General features: G+C 44.8%; 1 protein-coding gene across 2 annotated transcripts in view; it reads right to left on the bottom strand.

Moving 5' to 3' along the window:
- Positions 1–21027, bottom strand: part of KCNT2 (potassium sodium-activated channel subfamily T member 2) — a 353293-nt gene extending 332266 nt beyond the window's left edge. For both annotated transcript variants that reach the window (XM_075002442.1, XM_075002444.1), the window contains exon 1: positions 20768–21027. In XM_075002442.1, coding sequence (XP_074858543.1) covers positions 20768–20862 — 95 coding nt within the window. In that variant the 5' untranslated portion in view covers positions 20863–21027. The remainder of the gene's footprint in view (positions 1–20767) is intronic.
- Positions 21028–21654: the final 627 nt, after the last annotated feature.

Genomic DNA, 21654 nt, shown 5'->3' with positions numbered 1-21654 from the left:
GGAAAGTTTAAGAACACAGCCGTGTTCACTCACTGCCATCATTCCTGCCTGGGTGTGATAGGTCCTTGGTCTTTGAGAAAGAGGACTTGGCCATCTCGGCCTGTGAATGTCCAATAGCCTCTGCAGAAATACTCATGCTTCAGTTTGCCCTAGAATTACACTGATATTACTGCAGTCAGGGGCCAGACAAGTGAGAAGCAAAAAAACAAAGGAGACACTCCCTTCATTCTCCTTGCTCACCATAACCTAGGGGGCCCAGGGATAGCATATTTTGTGGGTCCCTTGAGGCTCTGAGGTGGGGCCAAAAATAATGGGCTCAGTGTGGTAGGGGACTGCCAGACATGGCCTTGGGGAGCGGGGTCTGGATGAGATGAGGAAGGGGGATGAAGTGGACTAGGGGTGGGCGACCTGGGTTGGACAGGGGGTGCACGAGAGAGCTGCGGATCTGACCGGGAGGGGATGCAGGAGGGAGGTAAGAGCAAGACAGGAATGCAGGGTCTGCCTGGGAGGAAGGGTACAGGAGGGTTTGGGGTGCAGGGTGTGGTGGGGGTGGGGACATGGGGTTTGGAAGGGAGGAGGCAGCAGCAGGGCAGGGTTGGGAATTTGGGTAGGAGTGAAGGTTTGGGCAGGAGGGGGTGAAGGAGCAGTGTAGGAACGCAGGGTTTGGGCAATGGGGGTACAGCTTACCTAGACAGCTTCCCTGTGCTACACGTAGCTCTGTGCCCCGCCCACTGCTCCCAGGCACTGCCTTGCACTGCTCTGTGTCACCAGGATTCTGGCCAATCAGAGCAGTGGGTAAGTCTCCAGGTAGTGCTGCTACTGCCACTCCCCACCCACCCTTGCCCCAGCTGGGGGAACAGAAGGAAGCAGTAGCAGTGCTGTCTGGAGCTGCTTCCTGCTGGCAGAGCCTGTAGGCCAGATCTGGCTCCAGACTGGGGGCCAGTGGTTCTCCCCACTGCAAGAGTGGGGTTAGTTATGAATCCGTTTACTCCGTTGGTCGCTGGGGACAGATATCCTGGAAAGGGCCCTCCCAAAAGCCATTGAGACCAGACTACATGGTATTAGTATATATTATAAAATATACAATATTAATATGTTTTGCTTGCCCTATTGGCAAAACACTCATTTTTGACTCACTGGTATAATTGTAACTACACTAGTAATGTTTTGCCAGTACAGATATAATGAAAAAGCTTTTCTATTATGGACTAGGTGTTACAGGCTCTGGTCTAGCCTTGTGAAGGCTGGGGCTATCAGCATTCAGCAATGAGGATGAGTTGCCCGTTATTTGTAAAAAAAGTCTGTCGTCTTTTTGACTCAAAAGATGTTACATAAAATACTGTATACATAAATACGTAAAAATGAATTTATAAATGTTATGTGTGTTGCATAGAATTTAGCATACACTATGCTGGTATGCAGCTGGGGAGAATTACACAATTCTCCCTCAAAAAGGTTCCCAGACAGCTTCTTGTTCTTCCTATTATTAGTTTATAGCAGTGAATTTTGTTTCTGTGATGCAGGGAATGTCTCTCTATCCATACTTTTAAATGACTCTTTTGGGCTCTTCCACAGTTCCATGGGCCCCCATGCAAAGTACGTGTGGGGTCGGCTCCATACCCCTAAAAGGTGCGTGGCCTTTGACAGAAAGGGTGAGGTTAGGGCAGCCAACCATAAGTGCTACATGGACTGCTGAGTTAGACTTGCCCAGACCTCAGGGCCATGAGGAACAGGAGGGGGTGTGTGGCAATTTAAAAGGACCTGGGGCAGTGGCAACTGATGCCCTGCGGCCCTTTGAATTTTCCCCTTTTTTCCCCTCCTCCCCTCAAGCAGGCCTGTACGGAACATCTCATAGGGCCTGTCTACACTACCACCTTCTTTTGAAGGAAGGATGGTAATTAGGGTGTTGGGAGTTTATTAATGAAGTGCTGCTGTGCATAGGCAAACACTTCATTAAGCAAATTCCACCCACCCTACCTCAGCGGCAACTCCGAAGTTTTAAACTTCAAAGTACCAGCACACGATTAGCTGCGGTTCACCCACCGGTACTTCCAAGTCCCATTTTGAGGAGTAAGGGGACTTTGAAGTTGCCCCGGCACTTCAAAGTACCGGCAGGTGAGCCGCAGCTAGACACGTGCCGGTACTTCGAAGTTTAAAACTTTTGAGTTGCCGCGGGGGAGAATCTGCTTAATGAAGTGCTGCTTATGCATGACAGCACTTCATCAGTAAACTCCCAACACCCTAATTACCATCCCTCCTTCGAAGAAAGTGGTAGTATAGACAAGCCCATCGTATTTAATCAATATGTGAGATCCTTGACCCCTTACACACTGCAACAAAGGAGGTAAACAACTTTGGTATCAGAAGTTTCTTCATCAGAATCATCAAAATAAGACTATATTATGAGACAGTCTTACCAACCAATGTTAGTCATACATGCATTTTCTGTGTATTGGACATTAGTAAAGGCTATCTTTTTGTGGATGAAATCTCTGACGTGCAATGCACATAAAAGTTTGTGCTGATTCATCAGGGCTGTGTCTACACTAGCCCAAAACTTCAAAACGGCCATGCAAATGGCCATTTCTAAGTTTTGGGCTAATGTAGACGTAGCCCAAGTGGCTAGAAGTGATTCACTAACCACACACACAAATAAACCAGGGGTGAGCAAATGTTTTATGTTGGCTCCCACTTTTCGTCCCTGCAATTAGCAGGGCCCCCAACCTGTCTAATGTAGTCCAAACCAATGGAAATTTTCATTATGTTCATGTGTGGAGGGTGGAATTTATCATGGGTAAGAAAGTATGCATGCAGAATATAAAAAGTTTATTGATCAGTATATAAATACGAATATACATACATAAAAATAGTAACATTTCAACATTTTTAATGAGATGGATGAGCCTGACACCCAGTTGCCAATCATGCTGCACCCTCCACCCCTTATGAAATGTCATGCCCCCTCAGGGGGCCCAGCCCACACTTTGCGTACCTCTGACTTAAACAAACAAGCCCTACTCAGGAGCCTGAACACCATGCTTTGATTGCCCGGATGTTCTTTAAGAAGAGCACAACCCAGGAACCAGAAATTCTTTTGTACAGAAGATTCAATACAGAATGCTTTAGAAGAGCTAATAAAGACTTCAGCCTCCCTCATTCAATCATCTGTTGATTATGTTTGGCACGTAACTCCCTGGTGGGAAGTTGCAGTAAAATGGAAACAATCATTAAGAGACAAGAGTACCATTTATATTTATGAAAGTACAAAACCAGCTATTTTTAATTATAATTATATTCCAGTAAAAATGTTTCTGCAGAGACAAGTCCTTTCTCTTCTGGGGATATTTTAGGAGAACTGCTGCAGTTTCACAGTGGGTGATGGGGCAGGTGGTAAGGATTCCATGCCTGAGAGCTCTAATCCCAGCCCTGTCTCTGTTGGCAGCAGTACACAGAGATGGTTTCATCCACGTGGTACATTAACAACATTGTGATAGTGCAGAATCTTGTTATGGATTGAAATAAAACATCAGTAAAGCTGATGTGTGACTGCCCCTTCACTGAAGACAGTTGTAAGAAACACTTTAGTTATATCCTATTAAACCTTGTTTTAGGTGTGGCACCTAAACCGTGGTTTTGAGTATCTGCCTTCCAGGATGGGTAAACCGACACATGACAGTTCATGGGCTCGCATGCTAAAAATAGCAGTATAGACATTGCAGCATAGGCTGGCCACCCTTAGTGACCTCTAGCAGGTCAGATGGACATGTACTTGGGCGTGTCAAGGTGCCCATTTTTCTAGCAGAAAATTCCATTAAAAAAGTTGATCTGAGCGTCCGAACAGATCTATTGACTGGACACCCGAAGTCCAGTAACTGCATGTGGCGGAAGCACTAGATCATCAACCCACGCCAGCCTCTACTCAGCAAGGGCTGCCTTTTTCACTGGCCAGTTGCAGTTTCCAGCCCCGGCTGTGAAGAAGACCCAGGTGTCGTGGGTGCAGCCGGCCGAGCCCATGTAAATGTCCATGAACCAGCCCCTACCATCCAGCAGGGCCTGGAAGACCACCGAATGGTAGCCCTTTCTGTTGACATACTGGCCGACGCTGTGTGCCTAGGAACATATGGGGATGTGCGTGCCAACCAACGCACCAAAGCAGTTCAGAAAGCCCAGGTCCTCGAAGTGCACGATGGTGACATCCAGATCCCCCAGGCAGATGACCCTGTGCAGCAGCATTGCGTTGATGGCTCCGATGACCTGCATGGGGTGGGAGGGGATGTGTGTTCCGGTGAGGGCATGGCAGGCTGTCCCTCCCCAGCCCTGACCTGCCTCCTCCCAGCATGCCCCCCACCCACCTTGGCCCTTGCAGCCAGGTGTTTCCCCATATGGGAGGCACATGACCTGGGCCTCCTTTACCTCCATGGCTACGTCTACACTAGCCAAAAACTTTGAAATGGCCATACATATTCAGCACCTCATTAGCATGCAAGCGGCCATGGCACTTCGAAATTGACCCACCTCGCTGCCACATGGCTCATCCAGACGGGGCTCCTTTTCGAAAGGACCCCACCTACTTCGAAGTCCCCTTATTCCTATATGCAGATGGAAATAAGGGGACTTCGAAGTAGGCAGGGTCCTTTCAAAAAGGAGCCCCATCTGGACGAGTTGCGCGGTGGCGAGCTGCGTCAATTTCGAAGTGCCGCGGCCGCCCGCATGCTAATGAGGCGCTGAATATGTATTTCAGTGCTTCATTAGTAAACTTCAAAATGGCCATTTGGATGGCCATTTCGAAGTTTTTGGCTACTGTAGACACGGCCCATAAATACTGCCCCAATGGTGGCCTTGCCCACCCTGAACTGTTGTTCCACGGGGCTGTAGGAGTCCGGGGTGGCCAGTTTCGAGATGGTGATCGCGACCTGCTTCTACAGGGTGAGAGACAGCTGCATGCAGGTGTCCTGGTGCCGGGAGCGAGCCAGGGGTACATCTCCTGGAAGGTCTGCCTCGACATGCAGAAGTTCCGCAGCCACCTCTTGCCATTCCACTCCCCCAGCACCAGGCACTCCTGCCACTCGGTGCTGCTGGGGTGGCTCCAGAGGCACCGGAGCACCTGTGGGGGAACCCAGTGGTGTCCTGGGTCGGGCAGCCCAACAGTCCCAAGGGGACCACTCCGCCACCTGAGTAGATGAGAGGTGGCTGCAGCAACAGTGCAGAGCACTGACAGCAGGGTCTCCAGGATAAGCGTGTTCTCCTGCAGAAGGTGTTGGTGTGACTCCACCCTGGAGCACGAGTGGGCTCTGCTGGGCTGGGGACAGCTGAGCAGCACTCAGCTTGTGTGGGGTGGAGGGAGCAGCTTGCTGTGGCCCCTGAAGGGCTTGTTGGCCATGGGACCTCATCCACAGCATTTCCTTCCTCCCTTCTTTCGAAGGAGAACTTGGAGCCTTGTGGACACTCCCTTTCAAAAGGCCGCAGCAGCCCTTCAAAAGGTCAGATCGACCCATCAATCTACAATTAGCATGCAGTCACTCCCTTTTGACTGCCGCTATTTCGACCTCCACAAGTCGATTTTTGCCCTTTCAAAGGAGTACTCATGTGTAGACCCAGCTATTACAGACTACCCAGAAATGAACACCATGAGCACAAGGAGTTCCACTGGGTGTCGTGGCCGGGGCTGCATACGAGAGGAACAGAGAAAGATGACAAGCTGGTACAGAGACACAACAGAGAGAGACACAGAGGAAAAAAGCAAGAAACCCAAGCAGCAGACTATAACCTCCATTGTTTTTGGGTATGTTCACACAGCAGCCTTATTCTGAAATAAGTTATTTTGTAATAGCAATTTCAGAATACCTTATTTTGAAATAACACTGCTACACACAAAAATGCATTTTGAAATAGCCCTTAGCTATTTCAAAATACATCATCTAAACACATTCGCCATGTCTACACTAGCCCAAATTTTCAAAATGACCATGCAAAAGGCCATTTTGAAGATTACTAATGAGGCACTAAAATGCATATTCAGTGCCTCATTAGCATGCCGCCAGCCACAGCTCTTCAAAATTGCCGCTTTTCGCTGCCATGTGACTCATCTAGACGGGGGTCTTTTTCAAAAGGCCCCTGGGAACTTTGAAATCCCCTTATTCCTATCTGCTGGCAGGAATAAGGGGATTTCGAAGGTGGCGGGGTCCTTTCGAAAAGGAGCCCCATCTGGACGAGCCGCATGGGGGCGAGCCGTATCAATTTTGAAGTGCCGCGGCTGCCGGCATTCTAATGAGGCACTGAATATATATTTCAGCTCTTCATTAGTAAACTTCGAAACGGCCATTTGCATGGTCATTTCGAAGTTTTGGGCTAGTGTAGACACAGCCCATGTCTTCCCAGCACCTATATTGAAGCAGCTGTTTTGAAACAGGCATTATTGCTCATGAAGGCTGTGGCTACACTACCCCCTCCTTTCAGAAGGGGCATAGTAATGTGAGCCACTTTGGCAGATGCTAATGAGGTGCTGCCATGAATATGCAATGCCTACTTAGCATAACGGCAGCTGCACGCATTTCAAAAGTGCTGCTTTCAAAATGCACACCGCCCATGTAGACAGGGCCCTTGTGAAAGGACACCCCTGGACTTTGAAGTCCCCTTCTTCCCAAAACCAAATGGGAAGAAGGGGCTTATGAAGTCAAGGGGGTCCTTTCAAAAGGCCCCTGTCTAAAGGGGTGGCATATGTTTTGAAAGCAGCACTTTTGAAATGCATGCAGCCGCCACTATGCTAAGTAGGCATTGCATATTCATGGCAGCACCTCATTAGCATCTGCCAAAGTGACTCACTACATTACCATGCCCCTTCTGAAAGGAGGGGGGCTAGTGTAGCCATGGCCAAAACAAGGTTTACCAATTTTGAAATAAGATAACCACTATTTTGATATGAATTCAAAGTAGTGGCCATGTCATGTAAATGCTAGGCAAGTTGTGCAGACCTACTCTTTCAATCTGGTGTTGTATAAAGAGCTTGGGGCTGTTTTCAAAAGAATTATATTTTTGTTTTAGATTTTTCTGCATTAGGGGAGCACAAGTTTGTACTTTCCTTTTAGTTAAACAAGCCTGCAGCAGAATACCAGACTCCACAGTCAATGTCTGCCACCTCTTGGAACATCCTCAGACCCCTGAATTCTGATGAGCACTCAGGGCAAAAAAAGGCAACAGTAAGCCAGCAAATCTGCCATATATTTCCAAAGCATAAGGCAGGGATGGGCAATAATTTTCACAGAGGAGCCATTCCACAAATTTTGGTACTGGTTACCATCCAGCTCTGGACATCCCAGAAGGGGCAGGGCCTTGGACAGAAGGGTTTGTGTTTGGTGGAGGGGCTACAAATAGGGACAGAGAGTGTGTGAGAGACAGACTTTGTGCCAGAGATTGAGTTTGTACTGTAGTGTATATATATATATATATGTTATGTTACAGTGACTATGCTTGTGTGGAACAGACTGGGTATGTGTGACAGTGACACAGAGAGAGTGTGTGTGCATGCTGATGTAACCACTCAAAGGGAACTTGAACCTGTGACCTCTGGGGCTTAGCGCAGGAGCCTCTGCAGTTTGAGCTAAAGGCCAGCTGACTCTCAGCTAAGGCGGTAGAGGAGAAACTTCATTCTTGCTCCCTGTAAGTGGTCTAGGCTGCCGCTACATGGGACATTGAACCACACCTGACAGGCATGTGGGTTACACTGGTCGCTGCACAGTAAGTTTCTGAGAGAAGCCACCCTGTCTAAGTTAAGGAAGACCCGTCCTGCTCTGTTGTCGCCCTGCTCCACAGCTCTGCACTCCTGAGTGAGTCACTTACCATCCATGCTATAGACTAGAGCAGCTCCGCTGTGTACCTCCCTCTCCCTGTAGGGTATGGGGGCAGGGGAACACCCTGACTTCAGCACTATCTGCTTCTCTCCATCCTCTCACCCCTCTCTGCACAGCTAGCAGGAGAATCCTAGGAGCAGATCAGCTACAGACAGAACACGGTGGGGAAGGTGCAGATGAACATACTAGGGGCTATAAGTATGCACCTTGTGCTAATCAGCTGTGCTGACCAGAGAGAAATCCTTGGCAGGTGTGATTTTGCCCACCCTTGGCATTAGGGAATGGTCCATCTGACAATAAAGGTAACTGCAACAGTAGGGCAGCAATAGTGGGCCTGGAGCAGTTATGCTAGGTGTTCTCTAGCAGAACTGCCCAATCTGTGCCAAACCTATTTGCTTTCTGTCTAGGGGAGGGGATTTAGCCCTTTTCTATCTAGGGTTATAAAGTAGATGATTGCATCGCTACCTTCTTTCAAAAAACTCCATAATTAGAAAGACTGAAGCTCCCCCTAAAGTCCAGTGCAAAATCTTTCTGACTTGCTCTACCCCTATCCTGCCCTCACTCCCTTCTCCTGGTTCTGTCCCTCATTCCTCAAGTGTGCCCTGTCTTCTATGTACACACCAGGGTTTTTTTTTCCAAAATGTCCAGGCCTATGGTACAGTGACTGCTTAAGTAGTTACTCTATAAACACCTTTTTTTAAAAGAACATAGCTTTCTTATGAAGTTTCCATCAGAACTTCAGCTAATGCTACTTCAGTCACTATTGTTTTTAATTACATCAGGAAGTTACAACAGAAAAAACAAAAACAGAAACAAAAAAACCCTTACAGAGCAGGAAGACATTATTAAAAGAAACCTCAAATCAAAAGTGCACTTTAGCTAGGCAGATGTGATTTGAACGTCTCAATAATCGGCCTATGGAGACATTCAGCACAAGTCAAAAAACTGAACTGACCATTTAAAAAATACATTTTTGATGATGCCTCAGAATTTGAAGACCGCTTCCAAGTTTGCTTTGAGTGCCCCAGAATGCATGCTTTTGGGAGCTCCAGATAATGGGAAAATGTAGTAGCTACATTGAGTCAGTTCCCAAGCCACCTGGTAAGTAATTTTTTAAAGCCACATGGCATAAGTTGCAGAGTTTCTTTTTATTATTTTAAAATAATAAGACATATTCTGAAAACTGAGATTTCAGGACCAGATTCTATTAAATTTACTCATGCCGAGCAGCATTTTACTCCATAAACAATCAAAGGGGATACACAAAGTAAAATGCTACTCACTGAAACTAAGGGTGGGGGGTGCATAAGTCTGTGTCAATATTTTAACATAGATACTTTAAACTTTCTTAAAATAAAACTGGAAACTTCTAACTGTGCCTCTGGAGTCTTAGACGAAAAAGAATGCCTTAACCTCAGGCTCTAAGAGATGGCTTAGTACACCATTTAACATCCCATAACAACTGATTTCTTTGGTTCTGACAGAAAATTCAACTACCAGATGAACTCTTGGGAGAGAAAAGAAATAATGGTTTACTTATTTTGAGTACAGTATTACCTCCAGGCTAGCATTTCCCTTTAAATCACTGCCAGAGCACTGGGTCACATGTTCCAGAGTCCTGGGTCATGCTGCTCTAAGGGCTGGCATGGGAAGGCACCATGGTCTGGGCAACACAGGCTCTGCCCTTTTTGCCAGCATGGAGCCAGCTGCCCATACATACACCTTGCCCAGGGCAGGCAGAGGCTGCTGATCCCCTACACTTAGTGGCTGATGTTATTGTTTTGAGAATTTTCAGCTCCTGTTTATACTGAAGAATGAACTAACTCCTTTCCCACCTTTGTCACAATTCCTTCTGATGAAACCTTAGGCACAACAAGTGTATTTGTTGTTTGCCTTTGATTTTATAAAGTGTTTTAAGAGGCTTACTTTCTCAGTCTGTGTTGCTTTATTTTCATCCATCTATATCTATGATTTAAAAAAAAAACTAACACCAGCAGCAGAAACCTAAGTCTGTAAAGGTGCACAGCTCCCACAGCTGCCACTAGCTTCAGGGAGAAAACTGATGTGTCTCATATCTTTGTCGCAACTGCTTGAAAGTGAAGATATTTAAATGGCATATTCAGTATGTTATATGGTTCAAGACAGCAAGTCCAGCATCCTGGCATATGTTAAAAAGTTGGGCAAGAGAGGCCATAAAACGGAGCAAGACAATGAAGTGTAAAAAAAAATTGTGCAAATGGAGCTGATGGAAACAACTTTAATGTGAATTAGAGAAAGCTTAAAATGAACGTAAGCACAAGATAAACCTTTTGCCTTTGAAACAGAAAGCATCAAGAATTAAATTGTTTTCATCTATGGTTTCATAGTGTAATGTAATTAAGACCATTCACAGGATTTTAATTTCTCTGGAGTCATAGGTGCTGGGACAAGGGCTCCATGATTTGAAATGGTTTCCATCCTCTTCAGAGTTTACAATTTGGTTCAATGGCCCTCAGCACAGCCCCTGTCCCCCCCACACTACAAAAAGATATTCTTCTAGACAGGAATGCTGGCGCAACTGGTTTGGGGGAAAACTAAATAAGGATTCAGTTTATTCTGAAGCACAGCATGGTTATGCACTTAAAGACAGAAGTAGTAGAAACTCCACAGAAGGGCACAGAAAGCTGTAGGAATTTCTCTCAGTTTCTATCTGTCAAGGCTGATCCCCACCCTGGCACTCCAAGTGCAGAAGGCAAGGAACTGCTAAACTAAGTGCCCTGCCACTAAAGGCTTCTGCTTAAAAATAATAATAACAACAACAACAATAATCTTTGAGGTCACAAATTCCCTGCATAATCCACTGCCACCATCCAAGCGCAAAATATGCATTTGGAAACCCAGGAAGAAACACTTGGGATGTCTCCCTGTGGGGTAACCCCAAGCTCTTCACCCTCCCTCATTAGAGAGCTTGAAAACAAACTGCAGTTTCTTAATAGTTGACCTTTCAGTCACAAGTGCACACAGAACATCCTGTCTTCTAGGACACTGTTAATTAGATCATAGTCTTAAAAAGATGATTTTATTAACAAAACAAGGACAACAAACTTGGTAAGCATACGTTATTGTTTGGTGCTACAGAGTGACTAAACAGATTAAAGCACAGAGAAGTCCCAGAAACAAAACCCAAAAATTAAATAAAATAACCTGATAGCCCCTGACTAAACAACCCCTATCTACAAACATGTATCGCCTCAAATTTATCACTGGAAATTTTGGGCCTGCTGCCTAGCTTAGCCCATCTCCCCCAGCTCACTCCTGCTCATATAAAAGACTGTCACAGGCAACTCCTTGCTTCAATTAAAAAATCCCACACTCTCCAAATCCCTCCCACCGACTCACATGGCTGCCTGCCAACGCTTCCTGGAGATTTTCAGGATGCTTGTTTCTGTGTTTAACCTTTCATAGGTAATTTAGTTAATTGGATGTTTGGGACATCTACAAATAGGTAATAACCCTTCCATCCTTCACACTGTCCCTAATGGAAACAGCCTGCAGGATTCTGAATGCTGCCTAACCATTAAGATCAGAAGGGGGTAACAATATGTAAGGCGGAAAGGAGGATAAGACTAAGATATCTAATTAATGATATTGAAATTTGTTATCTTACATTTTTATTTAGCATCATGGCAAGTAACAAGCATTACTCCACCTCAGCTCTAACATCTCATTCCTTTTGTTCAGTGTGTACCCAGCTCCACAGCAACACAGAGGGAGAAGTTCCTCATGTCCTTCTGAAGAGTGCCCCATACAAGACCCATAATGTGTCCCTTGTATGGTTAACAAGCATGATACACTTCCCCAGTAAGTGAATTCCTTAGTATACAGAGTCTTGGTCCTTATGCTTTTCTCTCATTGATACCACTATGCAATACCATCACTGGTCACATGGGTTGGAGATTCTAATGCAGACAAAATGCTGATGACATTTTAACTCCTATGCAATCTTGCCATTAGGTCTGTATTGTCACTCTAGACCAGGGACTGGCAACCAAAATAGAAAGATGAGCCAATTTTTTCAAACTCAGTAAAACATTCTAATTCAAGAGTATAAATGTATGTGGAATATGAGATGGTCCTTAATAAATAATGCCAATATTATTTATAACCCCTATTTTAAGAACAGCGCACACATAATTATTTGTAATGAGATACGTGTTTACTGTAGGACATTCACAAACTTTTTACACACACTATTTCCTTACACTTCACATGAGTATGTTTGTACCTCTGTCTCCCTGACTTCCATTTCCAAACCTTTTCTCTCTGGAGGATGCTAGTTTCTGAACAATTTCATTTTTTTCTTTTTTTTTTTTTTTTAAATCACCTTACAGCTGCTCTGATACTTTGACAAAGCACTCTTTTATATATTTGCCATCCGTGAATGGCTTTCCTCATTTCACAATCGTTTCAGTTGCCACAAAACGAACCACAATTATGCTACTTGGTAATTTCACCCATTTAGAAAACATGTTCTTATTTTGCTCTGCTTTGCATAGCAGCTCCTCCATGGCTTTTTTCTGGTATCTCCAGCTGGATACTGTTTGGCAAAAGTAGTGTGCTTTTTAAGCAAATGCCTCTCAAGGTTGTATTTTGTGTTGCCAGATTTCTCACCGCAAATGATGCGGAAAGGGAGCCCATTAGAACCTGACATAAATGCAAAGGATTGGGTTCATTCAGTTTCAAATTCTGTTTTCATATTCAATTCTCCTCTTTTCTGAACCCATTCCAACCACCCTTTAATTATGCCAATTTTACTTCACATTTAATTTCAGTTTTCTTTCTTAAAATGTGGCTTTCCGACTGTGAAGGGGAACACAAAAGCTTCCTTTTCAAAACCAAGTCTTTATTAGCAACATGATCAAAATACGGATACAGCATCATAGCCCACAATGCACCGCACATATTAAAGGAGGAGTTATCCAGTATCTGGAAAGCACAAATTGGTTGCTATTTAGATATGAGTTGTTCATTGTTAGGCTTTTAGACATTCACATTATCAAAAATAATCAGGAGGGTTTTTAAGGGAAAAAAAACAACTCTACAGTTACAGCCTCAGGAGCCACAAAGAAGTCCCTACAGAGCTGCATGCAGCTCTGGAGCCACAGGTTGCAAATCCCTGCACGAGACAGTAACCACAAGGAAGGGGGGCAGGGGAAGAGATTACAGTATGATAGTATGCTCGTGTATAGGGCATTTACTCTACTTTAAGGAAATACTTGAATGGCATGTACAATGGAAGAAGAAAAAGCCTGAATGTTGTATCTCTTGGATCCTTCTTTTCTGACGTTTGAACACCAAACACACACACAGCTGCAGAAAATCTGGAGAACTGTGTACATTTATGTAGAGTAAGGGTTTTCAAAACAGCGTTAAAACTAAAACTACATAGGCATAGCATAGATCTAGTTTTGATGGCTCTGTTTTTACTAAGCTGATTTGTAAAGGATCTGTCATAGCTCTAATCAAATTTAAAACTGGTTTAACTGAACTGCTGTTAAATCTGGTTAGGATACTTCCCCAGACTAGCCGGGCCTATAAGCAGAACTTCACCTCTGCCAAATGTGCTGAGTTTAAGGCATAGAGGGATAGACTGAATATTATGCTTCTAAATAATACTCAGCATTAATAATATACAAACGTAGTTGGTTATCGTGACTATTACTAACTCTCCAGGACTCTCTGGAAGTCTGGAGGAATTAAAAATTAATTTAAAAGGTGTCATATATTGTAATCTTGAAGAACATATCCAACCAAAACTGGCAACCTGAGCAATAATTATGTAAAAGTCACTATCCTAATTTCCTTTGTTCTTTATAACAAAGTGGAAAATTAATGCTCATAAAATATGAAATTCACAATGTAGAAAAACTGTAGAAGGTTCTACTTTTGGGATCTACATTATATGTCAATGAATGGGCCTGTGCTCTATGAGCAATTGATTCATAGTTCATAATCATGACTGTTCTACCATTGTATAAAAATATGCTCATTAATGTGTATTAAAAATCAACACATTGATTTTTGGCATCCTTAAAAGATCTAAAAGAGGCTTTATCAACATATTCCTTCATTTAATATTTGTTTGCACGCTCTATCTTTTCAGGTTACTATTTGCTTCTTTATTTCTAGCCTATCTTTTTTGTCTACATATCCTTTTGATTAGGTTACAATAAGTGCTTTAAATCACGTTAGGTGTCATATTGCTTTTAATTTCACATAATTTCCTTTATAAATATATTTTATTTTTGGCAGGGTGGGAGGGATAGAAATCCTCTCACTGCCGTAGTTATTGTGGTTATGTAGTTGTTTTGCTGATCAACAACTAATAAAACACACCCCCAAATTATATTTATTTTGTGTATCAATTCTTTGACATGTTTTTTTTCCTTTTACATGATGTTCTTTCCCATGTTTGTCACATGGAGCTTAAAAAAAAATCAGCATTATAGGGACACACAGAAATGTGTTTTATTTTGTTTTTAAGTGGCCTGTATAATTTTGTATTACAAAACAAAATACAGCAGGAGAAGAATTATCTATCTCCACTCCTTATAGTCCATACTATTGTCTGGCATTAACGACCTTCCGAAAGAGACTTGGATAAATTTTTCTTTAAAAAAATCTGCAGGCATAGGCAATGTATAAGCAAGGACTTAAAACCTCCACACAAATTTACAGTACATACTACTCTCTTCTCCAGGATTAAAGCTTCCACTTGAAAATGAGGCACGTCCTCAGATGTAATTCAAAAAAAGCTTTACTGAAGAAAGATATGCTAACTTACAAAAGTTGAGGAATTGGCCTATGTTAGTATAAATATGTATATAATTGTAAACCAACTTATTATTGCTTTTTTCCTCCCACCCCCCAGTCTGCTGTTAGATGTTGGACAGAATAAAGGCCATATTTTCACCTGTAGGTTCAATCAAAACTTCCACCGTCATAAACTGAACAGTAGTTCCATGCATGAAACAAAGATGGAATGTGTTTCTAAGAAGAGCCCCATTAATCTCAATTTAATTCCAAAGCCTTTTTCTGGTGATCTGTGCCATCATTTAAATGTACCAGATGAACCATATATTAAATGTTTTTATCAGTTACAAGACTGACAGAGCTTCTGGTTAATCCTAAAATACGTGAACAAAGATGTTTACTGTGCCTTGACCTGCACAACATGAAACCGAGTGGCTTTTAGGAATTGATCGATTTTAAATAAGCAAATATTTGTATGATTTGCTGATGATTTAATAACATCTATTAAAACACAGAAGACTAGAGTACACTTCAAAACATCAAAATTCCCAAAGAAATTCCAGAAATAATAGCATCAGGTTCATACCTGTGACCCATGTGCCCGCCAGAATCCAAGAAAAAAGGGAATAAAAGGAAGACAGTTTCCAATGCCTTCACTCTAGTTCTTTTGCTGAGACAGAATGTCTGTTTCTGAGGACCTTGCAGTAATGGGGAAAGACAGTAAGCTATGGAATAGATGTTCACTCACAACTGAAAGATCCCCACTTAGAGAAGGGAATTGTTTGCTGTTCCTTGAGCAATTGTCCAATGTATTCCACTTCTGCTGACTCACACTCAGATTTGTATTCTGTAGGTGGATGCTGAGAATCTATTAGGATTATGACTACAAGCCAACTCTGCCAAACTGATTTTTGGATCTGCAGAACTCCAGCAAGGAAACAGATGCTCAATCTACTGCAATAATAACCGCACGTCAGGTCTTCCAAAGCGATCATGGGATTTGCAGCTCTCAAGGAAGCAAGCAAGCAAGCAACTGTGCTGAGAGAATGCCTGAACTCAACTCCAAGCAGTTCTACAAATCACTGAGACTGGATACCACACAGGGAGGTAGCAGAGACTGCCTGAGCTCTGGTGAAATGGGTTCTAACCTGTCCATGTGTTTTCAAGTGGTCCATCACGTAGCACATTCTAACAGAGTTTGAGATACATTTTGACATCCTTTGTGCGAATACTGGTTGTCTCTTCTTTATGTCATCAAATGTATGGAACATTTCAGGAGAGCTTTTAAATGGCTTTGATCTGTTTTATATAGTAAGGAACCAACCTGACAACATACCAGGTGTGGAGTTTAGACTCCCCCCATTTTGGCAGGAGACATGGAGAAGACGACAGGTGTCTTGATCATCTGGTAAGACTAAAGTGAGACACCATTTTAAGTAAAAACCTTGAGTAAGGTTTTAGTCATTGCGCCATTTTGGAATCCTGAAGATGGTGGTCCTGTCACTAAGGACTGAATTTCTCCCATACTACTGGCTGAGGCTTTATCCTCAGATTGATGAGATCAAGGTACCAAAAATGTCTAGGCTGTACTGGCCTATCACCATTAAGAGCTGCATCTTGCTTGACCTGCAAGTGAATTTTGAAGGTAAGCATACAGGAGCCCTATTGACCTTGATGTGGGAAAGGCATCTAATAAGGGAAATGAATGACATTTCAGAGGACTCTGTGGCTTCAGGATACAAAATGAGACCTGCACTCATATCCTTTCAAAAGATGGCGATATGGGTCGTAAATAGGTTAAGAACCACTAATCTGATTAATATATCATGGTCCACACTTGCACATACCTTACATTTTAGAGCTGGTGAGTTAGAACTTTAACTCCTGCTTCAGAATTATGAAATTATAATTTCAGAATTTTAGTGGACAGGGTGCACAAGAATGTCAGGAAAGAAGGACTTAGACAAGAATGACGAATGTTCACTATGTAACAGAAGAAAAATATGGTCTGTGAAAAACACTCTCATTCATGTACCCACCAATAAAACAGAAGACACTTTCAGTAAGTATGCAATATTAGTGTAGCATTAAATTTGTGATTAATCAATACTAACTAATAACAGCTAATCAATAACTAGCATTCCTCCAGACCACATAATGTAATTACCCATCATTAAATGTTTCCAAAAATTAAGTACTGAAATTATTTGTAATACCTTCAAAATGTTTCCAGAATGAGAGAGTATATGCAAAACTGCATATCAATCAATCATTCTTAAGTGATGTTACAGTAAAAACAACGTGAGACTGGCTTACACTTTTGCAAGAGAAACGTCATCCATGCTTTATCAGGTGTAATATTCTAGTAAACAAGATTATTTCTCTTAACACTTTCAAAGTTCTTAATTTAGTATCCAATACTGTAAACAATTTAAAGAAATGAGTTGCTATACCCTAATCCATGAGTATGAGTTTATAGCAAAACTAGTCTGCTTAAAAATGACCAATAATCATGAAAACTATGAACAGCAGTTCTAAAATATTACCAAGCAGCAGAATTTACATTGTTCTCTGTTAATGATTCATACTTCAAAAGAGAAAATTCTATAGCTTCCAAGCTGCTCCAGTTGCCAATCAAGACCTCTTAAACCAAATCTTTTGGAGGCCAGATCCCAATATCTAGAAGACAATTCACCATTGACTAATATGCAAGCCAGGTATCCAGTCTTCCTATCAGTAGTTTGCATTAGAACACAAAATTATATTTCAGTGTTTCCATATATATTCTTTTTTTAAAAAATTGGCAGTTACTACAAATCCAGGCATGGCATGATAATATGCAGGTATATTAGAGCTATGATTAGAGCTATAAACTAATGCACTCTGCGCCTTGGTCTTAACAGAAATAGCAATTACCTTACGCATTACAAAGACAGCTTCCCTATCTTTGATATTCATAGTGATCTCAGGCAAGTCACTTAACATAATAGGCACTTCCATAAATAATTTTCTTCTGCCTCCTCCCTACTCTTCACCACTCAACCCCTCCAGCAGATTGGTCAGTTTTCATTTTTTTCCCCTCCCTCTGTTATATATTCATTGTACCAGTTCACTTGCAGCACTATTTCCTGATCTGAAGAAGTGGGTCTGCCCCACAAAAGCTATTCACCTAATAAATAATTTTGTTATCCTTGAAAGCACCACATGACTGCTTTTTTGTTTAATACACTAAAGACACCATCCACTGCAAAACGACTTGCCCATAGATAATGTCCTCTGGAGGCAATCACGCTATAATGCAAAGCCTGATAATGATGCACAGTAGTTTAAATAATAAAAAAGCATTAACAAGATTTATTGCTTTAACTTTTGGGAGGAACGCTTTCCAGTATTTGATTTACTTGACACACACACAACCTTTCTGTGTTTTAAAATGAAACATTCATGTTGTCCTTTAAACAAAACCAACAGGATTACTGTATATCCTCAGATGTATGTCTGACAGCTTCACAGAACTAGAAGGGAACTCTAGAGCCACAGTGTACAATACTCTCCCCCAGCATCACATGTGGCAAACAGGGCACCAGAGTGCGCCAAATGTGGCTCAGCAGAGCCGTACATATAGAGCGCCCCTCCACCTGCTCCATGTACATGCCCCACAATTTGCTGGGATGCACGCATGGCAGCAGTGATGGAGATGGCCCCAGCAGCAGTTTCCCTGGTGCAATTCCTTCCCCCGCACAGCCATGCTCCTTTCAGAGCCATTCAAGTTCTTCAGCCCTGGCATGGTTCCTGTCGCTGCAGCCAGGAGCTGTGCACAGCTTCTGCTGCCCTGGTGTGGCCCCAGAGGCCACAGCCTTGCACAGCAGTGGCTTCTGCTGCCCAAGCAGCGGCTTCTGCCCCGATACAGTGCAGCTCCTGCAAGCCCAGCTCTAGTAGCGGTGACTCTGGTGAGTCACTGGAATATACCATTAGAGACAGGGTGGGGGTGGGCTGGGGGTTCCTATTTCTAGGGGAGGGGGAGGGCATTCATGGTGGGGGGGAATGGCGGAGAATATGCAAGGATCATAACCGCAAGTGGGGCAATCCTTGAATTATTATTGGACTCCACTGATCTACAGGACATCAAGTGCAGTCCCCTGCCCCCATTGCAGGAACAAGCATCGTCTACAGAAGCGGTCACCAACTGCTCAATCATAATCAATGATTGTTGATCCTGGGAAGTCTCTCAGTTTATTGTGATCAGCACTCAGTAGGCTCCCTGCCTGCCCCAGAGCCAGCAGCTCCTCCGGGCTGTCTGGTTGCTCCACTGACAGCTGTGTCTCCTGTCCAGGGTCATACACCATGTTCTTCTCCTTTGGCCACAGCATATCCTGTGGATCAGGTTGTCCACCTGTATTGGCACAGGACTCTAGCACGGGGCTAGTGCAGTAAGGGCCTCTGCCATGGTATGCTACCAAGCTGGAGCCACTGACAGGAAATGCACTTCAGGAGCCTGCACAGCAATCTCCAGCCCCCTTCCAAAGCCAGCACCTCCTCTTCCTGGGTTCCTGGCACCACTCCAGAACTCCAGCCCCACATCTGACCTCCCTTCCAAAGCCAGCACCCCTCCTGCACCCAAAGCCCCAGTCCCAACCCCACTACCAGAGCCAGCTGAACACCAAGCCCCAGAACAAATCTCCTTCCTGAAACCACTGCCCAGAGCCCCTCCTGAACCACAACCTCATACCACATCAACCCAGTAAAATGAGTCAGGGTGGAGGGGAGAGCGAGTGGGGTGAGTCTTTGGAGAAAGTGTCGGACCTGAGGAAGAGGCAGAGTAGATCTTGGATTGTTCTTAAACTCCAAAATGGATCTTTTGGTTTGTTGACCACTGATCTAGATCAGTGTTTCTTAAACTATGTTCTGCAGAACACTGTTGCTGCACAAAAACTCAGGAGCGTGTGCCACAAGCATATGGAAAAATACACTGATGGTATATATTTTCTGTTATTAAAACCACATACAATGTTACTCCTTGTCTGCTCTGATATTAAATTACTTTGTTTTGTTTTTGCTGTTTTATGTTTTGGTTTTGGTTGGGGCTTTTTTGTTTGTTTGTTTGGTCTGACAATTATTTTTGAAGTAAATTTTCATAAGTGATCCACATAAAAAATATTATTGTTTGGTGTTCCATAGTCTCAAAGTTTAAGGAATGCCAATCTAAACCACTTCAGACAGATGTTTTTCTATCCAGTTCCTAAAAAATATCCAAATGATGCACTGTCCACAACCTCCCGAGGCAAATTATTGCAGTTTTTAATCACCCCGACAGTTGAGAAGTTTTTCCTAATATCCAGCCTAAACTTCCTTCGCTCAAATGTAAACTCATTAACCATACCCTAACTGACAAAAAGAAGCGCACCTACACACCCTTGCGAGTTGGATGGCAACGTATGGCAACTATCACCAGCAAACACTCCTGCTACCTCAGTGATTTGCAACAATTTCTATGGTATGATACCAGGCTCCCACAAAATAAAAACAGTTTGGGGTCTTCCGCTGTTCTTATGTAGCCCCTAAAAATGTGGGGGGGAGAGGATTACACTTTTCCTACAAATCCTGACCCACAGGTTGAGAAACCATAGACTACATGGTGTGCATATATTAAGATAAGGGAACGATCGGACAGAAACCCATCAGACTTGTCAGGAGACAGACAGCAAATGCACCGACACACAGCTCAGCTTGCAACAATTCTTATCCGCTCTCCCGCACAGGACTCCAGAAGCGCAATACAGGGAGCCCAATATTAGTCCACGCCGCGTCTCTCCGCACAAGTTCCTCCTGCAACTTCGCTTTGCGCCCTCAGCGCAGCTCTGCGCCACGGCAGCCTCGACGCCCACGCGCAAGCCAGGGCGCTGGGGGTGCAGCAAACCGCGCAGCGCGGAGACCGAGCGCACCGCCCGCCTCCAGCGTCCCCTGAGGGAAGCGAGGCAGCTCCTCTCCCGGGCGGGCGAAGGGCTGCAGGCTAGGTGCGCGGCTCGGGCTCGGGCTCGGGCTCGCGCCGCAAACAATGGCCCGGCTGGGCGGCGGGGGCGGCAGGTACCTGCTGCCGCGCGCGCAGGCGGGAGGGCGCCCGGGCTCACCTGTCGTCGTGCTGCCACCCCTGGTCCCCCAGCAGCAGGTCCCGGAAGCGGTACCTGGGCGGGAGCGGCGGCACCTCGCTCTCCAGATCCGCCATCCCGCCCTGCAGCCCAAGCCGCTGCCGCCGCCGCCGCCGCTCGCGATGCAGGAGGGGCGCGCCCCGGCGGGCAGCGGGACGCCCCACGCTGGCGGTGGCCACGCACGGGCGGCGAGGGCCGCGAGCCCCCAGGCGCGCGCGGGAGGGAGCCGCCCCGCCGAAAGGAGCGCGAAGGGCAGCGGGACCGAGCGGTGTTTTGGCGGCGGCCGGCAGGGAGCGGGGCGGCACGGGCCGCGCGCAGCCATGCAGATGTCATTTGGAGCTGCCGCTGGCAAGCCAGCCAATGCGAGGCACGCTCATTAGCATAGCCGAGAGAAGGCCGAGGGAGGGTCGCGCCGGCCAACCAATGGGATTCGAGGTATTAGCATAACGTGGCAAGCGGAGGGGTTCTCAGTCCCAGACACAGGGCTAGAGCAGCGACCGCGCCCTGGGGATGCAGGGTTGGCCTCGGGGATGCCCAGAAGTCTCCTTCAGAGAGAGGCGTTGCACCAGGCGTGGCAAGTCAGGGCAGGTGTCACTCTCCCCATCCCCATCCCCATCCCCATCCCCAACCCGGCTGGGTCCTGTACTCCCTAACTCTTCCACGCATGCCTATGAGAAGTGCAAAGGTGGACAGGTGACTGAGGAGTATAAATCTATGGCTGGAAAACACCGGGCAGTAATCAGGAAAGCAAAAGCACAACTGGAACTGCAGGTAGCAAGGGATGTGAAGAGTTTCTCCAGGCATATTAACAATAAGAGGATGACCAGGGAGCATGTGGGACCGTTAGTGGCTGAGGGAGGTAACCTTGT

Source organism: Carettochelys insculpta, chromosome 9 (assembly GCF_033958435.1).
Source record: "Carettochelys insculpta isolate YL-2023 chromosome 9, ASM3395843v1, whole genome shotgun sequence".
Taxonomy (NCBI): domain Eukaryota; kingdom Metazoa; phylum Chordata; order Testudines; family Carettochelyidae; genus Carettochelys; species Carettochelys insculpta.
This window is presented reverse-complemented; position numbering and strand designations above follow the sequence as displayed.